Raw genomic sequence first — 16,508 nt, 5'->3', positions numbered from 1 at the left:
AGTTAAAGTTTACACCTTAGCTTTTCCAATAATTGTAGAGAGAGCAACATCCTCACAATGGTCTACCAAGAAAAGTTCTCTCGGGTCTGACATATCTCCTAGAATAGTGTCCGAACCCCTACAGTAAAAATGTGCATGACACATTTTATTCTTATTTTTAGGATCTTCAAACATGTAAGTGATGTACGCAATTTGAGGAGCTTGTCCTTGTTCTTCTCCTGGAATAAGTATGCTGTCCCCTTGATTAATATACGTTTCACCTAAAATAAAGAATATGTTAATTAATTTTTTAATTTTATTTTTTCGCTCTATATTTTTCTTACTTACCAACACGTGCAAATTTGAAATACTTGTTGTCTTTGCTTTTTGTGCATTTAACCCATTCCACTATTGGAGCCCCAATACCTTTTCGTTTCTTTCCTTTATTAGAACTAAAATTTATTTATCGCAATGTCAAGTTTTTATTCGATTAAGTACTAAAGATATATGTATAGTGTTCATAAAGAAATTCCATTATTATAAAAATACTAATTTCTAGTAATATAATAATTATATATATAATAAAATATTTATAAAATTATAAATTAAAATATGCAAAATCTGTCATTAAAAGAAATATTTTCGTTAGTTAAACAGCATCCACAAATGAGCCATTTAAGCTGTAGATTAAAAAAAACGATTTAAATGATACCTAAATGAGTAAATAACGTTTGCTAATAATTTTTTTTATGTATTTTATATTTGAAAAGTAAACACATTTCTTCATCGACAACATTCGAAAAATTCCTGTTTTGGCATCATGGTAAATATTATTCGTGAATAGATGTCAATAAATTTACATGTCAATTTTAAATTTATTTTAAAAAAATTTAATAACTTCTCATGTAAAGAACTTGAGAATATAAATTCGGCATACGGTGCAGCTCTATGCAGCCAAAGAGAGCAAGCTTACTTGTGAGAATAGAGATATCCGGAACGTAGGTAACCTCATCATACAATTTTTTCCTACTAATCGCCATTTTAAAGAGACAGGAACGAGACAGGAACATGAAGACATCCTGGTTAAGCTGGTCACCCAAAAATACTTTGTAGAGTTCAATTTGGTTCAAGTTTACAAAGTTCTACATCACGCGGAAGAAAACCGATCTACACCATCTCTTTATTGCAAGCATTTATGACTTAATGTTTTCGATGTAAATTGTACATTACAGCAGTATTTATTACTATTAATTGTACATTACATTCTTCTTCCTCAAATACAATGGACTCGCGTCATTTCGACGGCCGCCCAATCTTGTTGTTTATTATGGACCTACAGTTTAACGTGGGTTCCGAACCAACAGTGTTTTTTTGTATGACAAACACAAACAGCCATGTCCATGCCAGGATTTGAACCTGAGACCACACGATCGCATCGTGAACGCTTTGCCCACGGTGCTACCGGGGTCGGCTGTACATTACATTAAAAACATAACTACAATACAGGGTGTCATTGAAATGGTGTAAAAAAATTCGGGGGGTGATAGTACTCCTAAAAATTTTAAAAAAAGTTCCTATAACTATAGGGCGGAAAATGCATATTAAGGGAGTTAGGGGCACTGAAAGGGTAAATTCAAAAAACGGTTTTTTGAAATTGTAGGCTTAAAAAACGAGATAAAATTTCGAAAAAAAATCCTCTGCCATAAATTTTGACCCAAAATCAAATGGTGATACTGAAAAATAATTTGGAAAATCGGAAAGGGTAGTTTTTGCAAGGGTAGGGGGTTAATTCGTGAATAACTTTTTTTAGGTTATTTTTTTCGCAACGTGGGTTCATTTTTTAAAAACTACATACTTTTTCCTACAAAAAAGGTACTCTTGTTGCACATCGCACAGAACGATGGTTTTCGAGAAAATTGAAGGCAAAAAGTTTGCTCTGATGGGTTGCTAACTGGTTAAACAACATAAACCTATGAAAGTTATGGGGTTTCAAAAGTAAACACGTAGTTATTAAATAATTAATTGAAAAATCTAAATTTTATGATTTTTAAAACATCTTATTGCTTTAAAAAACGAAATAAACCAATTACCAAAATTCCTTATTAAATGCATACTTATTTTATTCATTAGCCTAGTTTACCCCGCGAGTACCAAATATTCAGTACGCGGACTAAAACCTCTACATTATTCTCAAACCTATTAAGTCACAATTTGGAATAATTTACGTGTAAACTTGTCAACTCGCGCACGTTGAGTTTGAGAATAGGGGATTGGGTCCGCGTATTGAATATTTGGTACTCGCGGTGTAAACTAGGCTAATGAATCAAATAAGTATGCATTTAATAAGGAATTTTGGTAATTGGTTTATTTCGTTTTTTTAAAGCAATACGATGTTTTAAAAATCATGAAATTTAGATTTTTCAATTAATTATTTAATAACTACTTGTTTACTTTTGAAACCCCATAACTTTCATAAGTTTATGTTGTTTAACCAGTTAGCAGCCCATCAGAGCAAACTTTTTGCCTTCAATTTTCTCGAAAACCATCGTTCTAGGCGATGTGCAACAAGAGTACCTTTTTTGTAGGAAAAAGTATGTAGTTTTTAAAAAATGAACCCACGTTGCGAAGAAAATAACCTAAAAAAAGTTATTCACGAATTAACCCCCTACCCTTGCAAAAACTACCCTTTCCGATTTTCCAAATTATTTTTCAGTATCACCATTTGATTTTGGGTCAAAATTTATGGCAGAGAATTTTTTTTCGAAATTTTATCTCGTTTTTTAAGCCTACAATTTCAAAAAACCGTTTTTTAAATTTACCCTTTCAGTGCCCCTAACTCCCTTAATATGCATTTTCCGCCCTATAGTTATAGGAACTTTTTTTAAAATTTTTAGGAGTACTATCACCCCCCGAATTTTTTTACACCATTTCAATGACACCCTGTATATTATTATAATGATCACTTCTTTAGCCTCTTAAGAACGAGAACGACACAAATGAATGCCTTGTCTAAGGCCTTACGGAAAAAAAAAGCGCGTCGGTTTCTGCGTTAAAGGGGGCGTAGTATAATATAATAACCTTATATCAGAATGAGGTAAAGATTAGTCACACCTTCTATTTTGTTTGGCGATCCATTACAATTTAGATTTTGTGGTTTGTCATTATTGGCCTTTGGTTTCACTCTTCCGTTGTTTAGACCAAATTCCATCTCGGTCAGGGACTATAAAGATTTTTTAATCTTGTACTTGACTTTGTCGTAGATTCCTTTCGGGAAAATTAAACTATGCAACTAATCATGCAGCAAAGTCTATTTTATATTTTATTGGAAGTGATTCTTTTTCAATTTTTTTTTCGGCTACTATAAAAATATACACCTTATTTTTATAGTTCCTTTATTATTAGTATTATATTATACGCCATATATGCGAATTATAGCATTAGCTACCTTTAGTTTTTTATTCATCTAGGTATCTAGTCACTGATTATTTACAATTAAATACCTATTTCCCAAAAGTATGCGCTCACTACATAAAAATCATAACTATCAAAGTAAATAGATGCATAAATTGGAACTTTAAAAAGCCTAGTTAATTTATATCCCTTATTCTCATTTACATACGAAACTAAGCTTTAATAGCCAAAGAGCTATTAAAGCTTAGTTTCAGCAAAAACACTATACCAAAAGATAATAAATAGCCATGGGTACAGCCACCAGTAATTGCCTAATATTTTTTAAAAATCTGAAAATTTAGTGTTAATATAACTAAGGTGTTTCTAATTCCACTGTGTACGTCCACTGCTATATATTTACTATATAAAGCAGTATATTTTTTCAGGCTGGCCAGAACATAAAGGCAATTTAAAACCATCAGAGCTTAAGTTATATATACCAGAAAGAGCCTTTGACACCTCATAAAATTCCGAAATTACCCTGGGAAAAAGTGGATATAGATTTCAAGAGTCATAAGGGTATCGACTTTCTTGTTATTTGTGACTATTTCAGCAAAATTGTTATTGTCAATAAGATACCTAATAAGACGGCAACCATGACAATATCTTCTTTAAACAATGTGTTTGCAATAAATGACATACCTCAAGAGATATTGTCAGACAACGGTCCTCCTTTTAATTCTGCAGAATTTGCTGATTTCGCTTCAAACTACGACATAACTTTTAAAACATCTAGCCCCGAACACTCCCAGAGCAATGGAATGGTCGAACGGTCAATTTAAACTGCTAAAGGTCTTCTGACAAAAGCCCTTATAAGTAAACAAGATCCTTTGTTAGCTGTTTTAAGCTATAATGTTACCCCTAAGCAAGACTTGCCCGCTCCATGCGATCTTCTAATGCGTAGAAAATTGAGAACAACCTTTCCAATTTCACGCAGCCTACTTAAACCCAAATTTAGCACAAAGGATATTAGAAAAAAATGGAATGCAAGCAGATGCAACAGAAACTGAACTATAACCAACATGCTAAAAAACTGCCTGATTTACAGCCAAATGATAAGATATTAATTCAAAGAGGCCTTCGTGATTGGAAACCAGGGGTAGTCATTTCCAAAGGTGATTATAATGACTATTATGTTCGAACCGTGCAAGGAGGTGAATATAGAAGAAACCGCGTTGACTTAAGACCCTTAAGAGAAAGAAATATTCCCAATAAAGTTCCAGAACCAGTTGTTTCAGAATATTCTGAAAACAGAGATTCCAGTGAGACTCAGCCTACTGCACAGGCTTTACCGCAAGTCGATCTTTCTGTAAACCTTATGGACAATAACATTTCTAAAACAAGAAGTGGTCGGTTAATTAAGCGCCCTGAAAAATTGGACTTTAAAATTGGAAAATAAAAATAAAGTGTGAGCTTTTATATATTTGTTATTCTATATTTTTTTAAATTTTAAGTGTTGCTGTTCCTTTATCTAAGTTTATCACCATCATTTAAGTTATGTTAATAATAAGCTTTATTTTATGCTTAATGTTTAATAAGGGGCATGTTATGTATTGTATCTTATGATGCTCGGCAACCTCGCACTGTACTCTAAAATAACACCTGACAGCGTCGCGTAGTTCAGTACGGTAATAGCTGTGTGTATTAAGCTCGCTCATGTATCTAACTTAAAAATAAATAAGTCCAACTAGAAAAACCTCTGCCTTTCTCATTTAATCTCGCTACCTATAAAGTACCAAATATTACGCATTTCATACATTTAAAACATCTGTTCTCAATGAACTAATTTAGAGTTTTATAGAAATAAAAGTTTTTTAAGTATAGAAGAGTTTTTCTGATCGTTTTCTCGGAGGTTTACTTCCTTTTTTCACCCCTTAAATCCGACTTTTATCCTATAAAGTAAAACGCAGCTCTGAAGTTTCTGAAAATTTTAAACATAACTATAATTTACGGTATAGTACTAATCCACGATCAACCCTAATCATCCCCTCAAAAAATCCCCATCCCTATAATGTCAAAACTTATTTAGTACGTTCAACCCCTATAAAATCAACTGACAAAAAATCAAGGAGTTTTTTGATTCGTCCTATTTTTTCGTTTCTCAAAGTCTCTAAAAACTGTACTAGTGCAGTCATTCAGCACAATGAGGCATGCTGACATTATTATTGTTATTTTCTAAAAAAAGAAAAACAGGAAATACCTATCAGACAAGTAGAGGCGAGCGCTCATCGATGAGAGTAAGAGGTGTTGCCATTATTTTGAAAAATGCGTAATCTTCAATTTTCCAACCTGTATAGAAACAAAATTATGTCAAGGGGGACGTCCATAAAAGACGTCCGCTAATTTGACGGAATCCTCTTCTTGGCAGGAGTTTCAAAAACTTCGTTTTATATGCACACAATTTGAACTACAGAACTATAAATTTCCGATGGACGTCCTATTCGTGGTGAATTTTGTCCGATTTGACGACTAGAGGACTTTTGGGAGTTATAGTCGTTTCCATTTTTGAACATTCTAATAAAAAACAACTTTCGTATGTAGAGATTTACAATCATCTGAAATTGGTTAAGATATTTATTATTAATTACATATAAACGTTTGATCCAAATTGTTTTGGGAGTTTAAGGATCTGGCTGGCCAATTAATAGGTCCATTCCTTTCAATACACTTTCCTTCAAAGATCACATTCAAATGTTCCAGAAAAATATGCAGGAGCTCCGTCTTGTTGAAACATTCGGTTTTAGTAATTAATGGAACATTCGCAAGTAATCTAGGTAGTTAATTTTGTAAGAATTGAAGCTACATTTCTCCATTAAGATGACCATTAAGATAATAGAGACCGATAATAGCGCTTCTAGTAATTCCATTCCACACATTTAACTACCAACAATAAAGTGCAAAATTCAAGTCGATTTTGTATACCCCTATCAAAAGGTGCTTGATGTTCATTAATGTGGTAGGATGAAAATGGTTCCTTTTTAAAATTCGTTGCACTAATTTTTAACTGATTTTAACTGTTCCTCCGATATTTCCTTGTCTTTGGTGAGGATCTTCGGTTACCGTTAAGAACACATTTAACTCTTGCTCCTGATTAGTAACGGGTCTGATTCTTTCTACCTTTGAATAACAAATATTCCTGTCTCCACCAATGTCGCTAATAACCTTCTAAAAGATTTTTCATTTGGACATCTGTCAGGATAACGCACCTCACAAATTCGAGAGGCTAAAAGGCAATTTTATTCACATTCACGTAACACAAATATCATGTCCACAAGTTCGACCTTCCTAAAATGCATTTTATAGGCAATTTTCGTTTAGAAATCTTTTGACCAATACTTCCTTTAGAAACAAAGGAAGATTACAGAAATTCAAGTAGCTGAATACTTAGTTGAGAATAAACACACAAAAATGGTATTGTCATCAGAAATATCACACAAAAATATCCAAAATGTATTTAGAAAACAATTTAAATATTTTGCTTGGCAACAAAAAATACTATTAAAATAGCTATTTTGTCTAGAAAGCAGATTTCCTGGTTGTTATTTAAAAAGTTTATATCTACAGATAATTATCGTGAATATTTTAAAAACAACTTAAGATATGCTTATATGTTTACATGTTAAAAAAATTTCATTTATTAATTCTTCATTAAATGAATAAAAATATGTTGTATTTGAAAAAAGTGAGAAATGAAGCGTAAAATTTGAATGATAACTACGAACACCCTGTATATAACAAAAAGAAACCATTTAAATCAAAATAATCCTCTACTCTTCTAGAATCCGAGTGCAATCTAATATTGACATTAAATAAATATTTCTAATATCAAAATGAAATTAAATGATCTAGTGATTTTTTTTGAAAAACTGCGCATAGCAAAGTAGCCATATTTAGCGTATATGTAGTAATAGTTATTGGAATAATTTTTAATTTTGTTCCAGGCATTTGACGTTTTTTTTTATTTTAACGTAATTTTTTAATATATTTTTTTTGGTCATTGGAGGTCGTTTATGACGTTCTTTAAATTTATAAAAGAATATGAAGTGCAATGGATAGCTCACAATTATATTCAATGGAAAGTCCATTATTATTCCAGACATTTCGACTTAGTTTGAACCAATACTGGATATCCATTGAAGGATGTGTGCTGTCTGGCTCATTGGGTTTCACTTGTTAAAATTTCAAAATCACAATTAAAAGTGCCAATTTCTTATGAATGTCTATTTTTAAATGAACATAGTTTTTACAGTTTAACTTTATTACCAAAATCAACAAATATATCTATTGAAAATTATAAAAAAGAAATATCAATAAAGAATCAATTGTATTTTAGAACGCATTTAAACTCATTTTAGCCATTGAAAGAACTCGTCCATTATCAGAAAGAGACCTACGTAACTAGAGAAAAAATAAATAAAAACTCTCATTCAAAATAAAGTCTCAGTCTCAAAATATCTTTTTATGTATTAATCAGGTCATCTAGCTCTAAGGTCTGATGATGCTTTATTAGCGAAACATGTTACCTGATTAATACATAAAAAGATATTTTGAGACTGAGACTTAGAGTTTATATTAATTTTTTCTCATTTTAACCATAATTTCTAATAAAAAAAATATTTTTAAATATGAAATAAAAAAAATATTTTTAAACATAAAATAAAAAAAAATATTTTTAAACAGAAGAATTTAAATTTTAATTTTTTAGCTTAGGGTCTTCCTTCTTGTGTTTCTTATTTCTACATTCCTTATTTGCAAATTTAGGTGTGTAATAAATTCGTATTCTTATGATTAAAAAAAGTATTTGTATTACCACTTTAAGCTAAGCACACCCGGTTAATGGCAAGATTAGAGTGATGGGATATCAACCCATAACCGAATTTGCTGACGAAATGCTTACTTAGAAAGAATGAATGTCGAGTCCCCTACTAGTAGGCGAGACCAGGCGCCTCGGCAGGAGTGTCAATTTTCTGGAATTTCGTGAATGAGCGGGCAAGGGTCTGCCCGCTAATTTCTCTGCATTCTTGAACTATTCTATTTTTTAAATTCTCAATACTCTCAGCTGGGGTTTTATAAGCTTTGTTTTTTAAGTAGCCTCAAAGAAAAAAGTCTAGTGGGGTTAGGTCCGGAGACCGCGCAGGCCATTCGATTGCACCACGTCTGCCAATCCACTTTTCTCGAAAATTTTCATCAAGCCACTCTCGAACTACCAAAGTGTAGTGCGCGAAGGCTCCATCCTGCTGAAAATGTATATTATTTTCATTCAATAATATAGCACCATGTTGATCTACTTGATTTTCCATAGATTGGATGATGGAAGGGTATATTTTCTAAAAGGTTTAAATAAATTTCGCGAGTTATGTCTTACAGTTATGTCTGTTCACCAGGCCATTTAAAAAAAAGGTCGATTCGTCACTGAAGCAAATGTTCTTCAATAAATCGGGATCGTCGTCAATTCGCTGGCACATCGCTTCACAAAATTGAATTCTCCTCAAAATCATCTTCATGTTCTCACCGAGTTCATGAAGAATATAAATTTTATAAGGAAAAGAACTTATTTTTTTTTAAACTTTATGTACGGAACCAGTGGAAATATTTGTTAGTTTTGCGGCCTTTGGTATAGACAAAGTTGGATCCATAGCAAATTGTCCTAGTACTTCAACTTGGCATGCTTTATCGATAACTCTATTTTCATATTTTTTCTTATTGCAAATCGATCCCGTCTCTTCAAATTTTCGTATCAATTCTAATACGTATTTATGGCTCACGTTTTTATCTTGATACCTTTCATTAAATGCTCTCGCGGTTCTGCGAGCACACCGATCTTGGGCTCCATAAAGGAAAATTATTTATATTCTTTCGGCTAGCGTATACACCATTTTATTAACTCACTGTTGTAACTAAAATTGAAAAATTGCACACGTCAAACTGACAGTTTTAACAAAATCGCCTGCTTTTTAAACGCCTTAAAAATGTAAGGTATTGCAGTGTTTTTTTGTACCTATTAGGTAGGTTTCGCAAAAAATATAAGTGAAATAAATACACATACAAAGTTATAAGACTGCAAAGATTTTTGCAAAACATTTGAAGACACTCTTTTTTCTCGCCAATAACGGTACACATTCTTTACTTAAAAAAATAAATAATTTGCTTGAACTAAATGTACTGTTTGTTACCACATATTTTAACTTCTAAATTGCTTGTATTTTTTTTTGATGATCTATTATAACAAATGTAAGAATTTTAAAATGATGTACGTACCACACTAAAAGTATTCATTTAAAATACCAAAGTTTGGCGTAAATAAATTATTCATTATTTCTAGACATTTTCGCTAACTATTTGCTTACACATTTACCCATTTCATTTTTTTTGGTACCGTTGAATAGAGAATTTTACGCTGCTTACTATGATTCCCATTTGACATATTAAAGTGAGGTTAGCTGGAGGTGAGGAGGTGATTGACAGAACTTCAGTAAATGCATAATTAAACGTCCCCCTGTATATCTAATTTGACGTGTTTTTTTTTTTTTTTTTTTTTTTTTTTTTTAAGAAAGGTATATAGATGCAATAGATGCAATATCCCTAGATATGTTAAAAGTGGGCAAGGAAGTGAAAGAAGATGAAAGACTAAAGCTGGTAACTTTAATGAGTAGTTATCGTGATTGTGTTTCATTTTCTTTAAGAGACCTTGGTAAAACATTTGCCACAAAAATGATTAAAGTTAAAATGTGAGAACCCGTAGTTTATAATCATTAACGGATGTCCGTTTCTGAGAGATCAATTTTACGGGAACTTATTAATGAATTGGTGTCCAATAATATAGTCCGTGAATCTATTTCACCCTATGGGAGTCCGGTTCTTTTGGTGAAGAAGAATACTGGAGGCTATCGACTAGCAATAGATTATAGGAGACTAAATCTAAAATTAGTCAAAGAGAAATACCCGTTACCTCTGATAAAAGATCAGATTGTTCGACTTGGGGGTAGTGACTATTTTATAACTCTAGATATTGTTCCGGATTTTATCAGGTACCTATGGATGAGACTTCTATTGAGATAACAGCTTTTATAATGCCAGAAGGGCATTATGAATTCCTAAGAATGCCCTTTGGTTTAGCGAATTTTCCTGCAGTTTTCCAACGTTAGTTAATAACGCTTTAGGAGACTTGAAACATTATAGCTTTTCATTATTGATTTCATTTCACTTGAAACATTATTCCAAGTAAAACCATCGAACAGGGTTTAGAAAGTTTAAAACTGGTACTTTGAGCTTTACGCAAAAATAATTTAATGTTAAAGTTAGATAAATGTGAATTTTTCAAAATATGTATTAATTATTTGGGCAGAGAATTAAGTAAAGAAGGTGTACATCTAGGGAGTGAAAAGATAGCTGCTTTAGTACACATGATGTCTTCACCTACAAATGTAAAAGAAGTAAGGCAATTCTTTGGCATGGCAAGGTATTTCCAAAAATTTGCACATATTTTGCGCAACTTTGCATATATTATTGAACAACGCATCTTACACCCAGAGAAATCCGATGGTCCTGGACCAATGAACAAGAAGAAGCTATAAATAATATAAAAAAATATTTGTCATCTAGACCTGTCTTATCCATATTTGATCAACCTTTACCTACTGAGTTACACACTGATACCAGTTCTATGGGCGTTAGAGGAATCCTGATGCAGGGAGTAGCTAAGGATAAAAAGGTTGTGGGTTATTTCAGTAAACAAACAACTGGTGATCAGAAGTGTCACTCCTACGAATTGAAGACATTAGCCGTAGGATTGTCTTTAAAATTTTTGAGCGTTTACACAGTAGGAATCCAATTTAAAATAGGAACAGACTGGAAAGCATTACGAACAACATTTTCAAAAAATATTTGATTCCTCGTGTTGGCCGTTGGTGGTTAGAGGTACAAGACTATGATTTCCAGATAGAAAATCGCTCAGGTAAAAATATGCTTTATGTGGATGCATTAAGTCGCCTGCCTATGTTAGAAGAGAAAGAAGATATGAATGCAGTAGATTTGACTGAATCTGATTGGATTTAATCGGCGCAAATGCAGGGTGAGAAGATACGAAAAAAAGTAAAGTAAATAGAAAGTTGTAAACTATGTCATGATGATGCCGGACACCTTGCCTTGAAAAAGACTTTAGAAAGGATGTCAGAGAATTACTAGTACCCAAAAATGACGAATTTCACTTCAAGGACATTTGACACATTTTGCTCAGTTTACGGAATTAAGCATATCCTTAAGGGTGTTGCCCCTCCAAGGGCTAACGGGTAATGCGAACGTGTGAAATGAACGGTCCTACATTGTTTGGCTACTAGAGCGGGTGGTCAACCAGAAGATATATGCTGAATTGTACAAGTAATAAGTCTACAAAGGTATCACCGTTAGAAGTTCTTGCCGGATATAAAGGCAGAGTTATGGCGGAATCCAAAATACTTAATAGTATAAGGATTGATTTAAAACAATTACGTTCAGAATTAAGTACCGGATTAACGGTAGAGCAGTTGGTTCAGATAAAGAGGTATGACAAGACCAGAGCAGAAGCTAAACAATACAAGCAGGATGATGTGGTAATGGTTTTTAGAACGGATAACCCAGCTACAGGTCGCAGTCGTAAACTTCTTCCTAAGTATAAAGGGTCATTCTTTTAAATAACAGATATGAAGTGCAAGACCTAAGGGAAGGATTTAAAAATTATAAAACCGTAGTGGCGGTAGATAAAATAAAACTGTGAGTTATGTTTTAAAATGCCACAAAAGCAAATCCATTTAATTAAAATTATGCAGTTAGCAATACAGTAATATAATCATAGTGTTCTTTGTGATAATACAGCAAAACAGTCGTTTGAAGTTTTGGTACAGTTAGTACTACTTGTTATTTCATTTTGCAGTTTGCGAAATTTATACAGTTTGTTTGTTTGTTATACTTTTATACAGTTTGTACTAAGACCGAAATTATAGCGCAGCTGGCGATGTATATTTAGAGTTATTTGCATATGGCAAATTTTAACGCACTTTCTAAGTAATTTCGCAGTTGGCAAACATTATTGCAGTTAGCATAATATTGGTTAGTACAAGTCGCAGTTTGCGATTCCTTGGTGAAGTGTTTTGCAGTGTTTGCTGTTCGCAAACCTATTTGTAAAATTCTATATAACTGTCAAAATTTGTACTAGAATAGGGAATAACTTTATATAACATTACATTTAGTTGTTGAGAGGTAATGTTAGTATATTTAGTCCTAAGTTGCAGTCTGCAAGAAAAAATCTTAAATAAGATGTAATGTTTTAAGTCAAGCTTCCAGAGGACAGAACCGAAAGCAGGATTGGCGAATGTAAGGTTTCCTAATTTTAATTTTTTTATAAATGTACCATTTATTTTAAATTAAGAAATACGTTCTCGTTTGTCAGTGCTTTGTCAGCTAGAATGAAAGAAAATATCAAATAACCATAATAATCGGGATTTGTTGAGGTTTATGTAAACTGGCGACTGGAGAGAGGATGTAAGACCAGAATAGGTATTAAAAAAGATAGTTTGATGACGGGCCGAGTTTAGTTCTTTTAATAAGTAAACGTTTTCTGTTGTCAATAATATAATATTGTCTTTTATTTTTTTTAACTTGAGCCTTACACTGCATTTGTTAAATGAAAGATATAAGTTTTAAAAATTTAATTCATCTTTCTTTTATTATAAAATGTATATTGAAAAATTGAATTATACAGACTTTCCTAATATGGTATTTCAACTTTGCTTTCATTTTGTGGTGGGACTACATTTTATGACTATATTGTTACTTACTTCGACGTGCCCAGGTTTAATTAAAATCACATTTCACGTTAGACAAGTTAAGACCACACTTCATTTAGGTGATCATAAGTTTATATGATATTTAATATACTGTGTCCACCCTAAAGTGTACCCACCCCTATAAAATTTTAGTTTTTTTTCCGATTTTCAAAAAAAAATTGATAGGGCTCAACAAACACTTTTTAGGCATATGCCAAATTACTTTCAGGATCGTACTTATGAGGCTTCAAAGGGGCCAAGTTTTAAAAAAACATATTTGGGGCATTTAGAAAAAAATAATGACAACAATCCTAATCAGCATCACCAAAACCTCCCTGTAGTTATTTACCCCTCCCATGTACAAAGTGTCCGAATTAAATAGTATTAATCTTAATAAAAATCGTTAATCGTTTTCCATTTAAAATTTAAAAAACCTTGCCGGTTTTATAGAGAAGTGGCCCTGTCAAATTTTTAAACGTTTCTAAACCTGCTTTTCAAAAAATCAATCTTTGTTAGACATGCTGTATATTTGTATACTATTAATTTATTCAAATATATAATAAATGCAAACCTTTTACTTGTCTCATTCTTCTTCTTTTCCCAATCGTGAAAGAATATTCCTTCTACCATTTGGGTGGTAGAAATCTGAAAAAAAAAGGAATGCTTAAGTAAGGCAACTTTTTATATTTAAATTTTTATAGATTGCGGCTCTTAATTGTCCCACTCCTCTTATTTACTAAATACTACCTTTTGGATCACTAACTCATTTTGCAAAACTTCAAAATAGCGACAGGACGCCATTTTGAACCATTTTGAAAAATAAAATTAAATAGAAAGGGGAGTCATGCGCTACATCATTTGAAAGCACCCACTGAATGCTATATGGTCCTAAGATATTAAGTCAATACTTCTCCCATAGCAAAATGGCATCCTTTCAAAATCTTATTTTTCGCATTTTAATTTTCATAACGCTTACTATTCACGCTAATACTAATTACACTAATAGTTATTAGTCTAGGTTGTTAAATATGGATGACTACAATAGAAAAGCCACAAAAACACGACTTAGGTTGAATCACAGATGTAAATAGCTCCGCGGGGCGGAGCTCCGCAGTGAGACGTTTCTGCGTCTATCAAAACGTTAGCGAATTGTTACTTGATTTTTTTAATGAAATGTGCTGTATATCACATTTTTTATAGTTTTTTAAATCATGTAGCCATTTCCGAGAAAAAATAATTTGTGATTTTTTTTTAATGAAAATTTAGGTAAAGTAAATGCTCACATATCATCGATCATCAAACTCTATTTAGAGTGCAAAATACTTAAAATTTTATAGCGCAAAGAAAATATAGTACTTGACTCAAGTTGTCGCTTATTCAGTGTCAATACCCTGATTTGTCACCGAATGAGCTTAGAAGAGAAAAGGAAAAATATTTAGAGGGAGTTAAAAAAATAGAGAAGAAATTAAAATAATAGAAAAATGTACCAGGGATTAACATAACTTAAAGCGTCATTTTTTTCTTAAAGCGTCAAAAGCGCCTTTAAGCGCCGCGAAGAAATTAATCAAAACCACGAATGGTTTTTACCAAGTACAAGTTAGGTAAAAGTAAAGTATTTTGCGAAAAGAAGAGCTATTTACTCGAAGATATGGATTCTAAAAAATCTAGAAGTATGGATATTAAAAATATTACATTAAAATAAATTTATAATATGAAAAGCTTTCATTAACTCAAGAGTTTTGAGTCTCTTTAATCATACTTCCCTATACCTACTTCTAGCGGTTTTCAAGAAAAAAATATTGCGTGTCTTTTGTTAAAAACCAAGGGATAACTAATTGTTTATTTCTCAGCTATTTCAGTTCCTAAAAAGCTCAAATTTGAAACATCATTTTAAGAGACTATCTTGATTGACTTTCCATAGCCTTATTATATTAGCATTATACAGGGTCGTCAAAAGTCAAGACCATTTTTTCAAATAAAACACCCTAAATTTTATTTTTTATTCTAATGGACAGTTAAAATATCTTTATTTTAATATAACATATTCCTATACCTAAGTAGCCGCATTTTAGAAATAAATACGTAGTATCGAAAATTTAACAAAATGTAACCAGATCTACCATCAACGAATCAGCGAACAGGCTACAGAATAATTTTATTAATTATGGCTCTAAATTAAAACCTGAGTTAAATAAAAGAAAGCCACTTACCAATGAAGAAGGTAATATTATGAATGTATTGGTATACATTACTGCATATCAACAAGCTTCAATTAGATGTGCGAAAGATGATTTAGGTTTGTTTTATTATTCAATTCACAAAATATTAGCCAATCATAAAATGCACCCATACAAGTTTACCAAAGTTCAGGCTTTGAAACCATAGAAGGGTAGAATTCTGTGAAAGTTTTGATCGATATTGATTAAAGCGCTCAGATTCTAAGAAACATAATTTGGACAGACGAAGCAAAATTTTCCAGGGAGGGAATGTTCAATAGAAGAAATAATCATTCTTGGACTGATTTAAATCAACACGCGACAAAAGAAATGAGTTTTCAAGAAAAATTCAGGTTTAATGTATTTTTCCTTTTAAAAGATAATCAAGTCAAATTTTTTATTTTTGATAAACCACTAAAATCTGCCCAATTTTGAGAATTTGTAAGTAGGGTTGTAAGTATAGTTGTTAATAGTAAGTATAGTATAGTTGTAAGTAAGTTTTTCAAATAATCTAATACAAAACTTTTTACATATATTGTTCGAAATGACCACCTTCTTGTCCAATGCATCCTCGGGCTCTGTGAATTACGTTTTCTGCAATCCTTTCTAATATTTCTGGAGTTTTGTTTTGAAAAGCTGTAGGTCAAGAATCGGGATAGAATATACACAGTCTTGCGCGTACTCCCACACAAAAAATTTAAAATTGTTAAGTCTAGTGACCTTGGGGCCAAGGGATCAGACCATGACTCGAAATAACTCTTTCGTTAAACTGATGCCAAAAGGATTTATTTAATTCTTTAAAATTATGGGGAAGTGCACAATCCTGCTGAAAATACATATTTCTAAGAACTGCTAGAGGAAGAGGTTCCAACTATTCTTTAATTTAATTTCTTAGATAGATTTCAAATATTAGTAAACACTAAAATAGACTGAATTAAAAAATAATCATATCAAATTATTAGGAAAAAAACGCATTTTAAAAGTGGTTGTTCCCAATAACCTTTTATTTAAAAAAATACAGTAAATGTCAAAATTACTGGTTGAGACATTTTAAATAGACGTG

The 16,508-nt window shown here is 31.9% G+C and overlaps 1 protein-coding gene across 1 annotated transcript in view; it reads right to left on the bottom strand.

Moving 5' to 3' along the window:
* Nucleotides 1-16,508, bottom strand: part of LOC126744643 (DNA (cytosine-5)-methyltransferase 1-like) — a 51,398-nt gene that overhangs the window by 12,880 nt on the left and 22,010 nt on the right. Inside the window, exons 2-4 of the mRNA XM_050452142.1 lie at nucleotides 13,801-13,874; nucleotides 328-431; nucleotides 16-260 (exon numbers count right to left, since the gene is read on the bottom strand). Of these exons, the coding sequence (XP_050308099.1) occupies nucleotides 16-260; nucleotides 328-431; nucleotides 13,801-13,859 (408 nt within the window). The 5' untranslated portion in view covers nucleotides 13,860-13,874. The remainder of the gene's footprint in view (nucleotides 1-15; nucleotides 261-327; nucleotides 432-13,800; nucleotides 13,875-16,508) is intronic.

The sequence above is a fragment of the Anthonomus grandis genome, chromosome 14, assembly GCF_022605725.1.
Source record: "Anthonomus grandis grandis chromosome 14, icAntGran1.3, whole genome shotgun sequence".
Taxonomy (NCBI): domain Eukaryota; kingdom Metazoa; phylum Arthropoda; class Insecta; order Coleoptera; family Curculionidae; genus Anthonomus; species Anthonomus grandis.
This window is presented reverse-complemented; position numbering and strand designations above follow the sequence as displayed.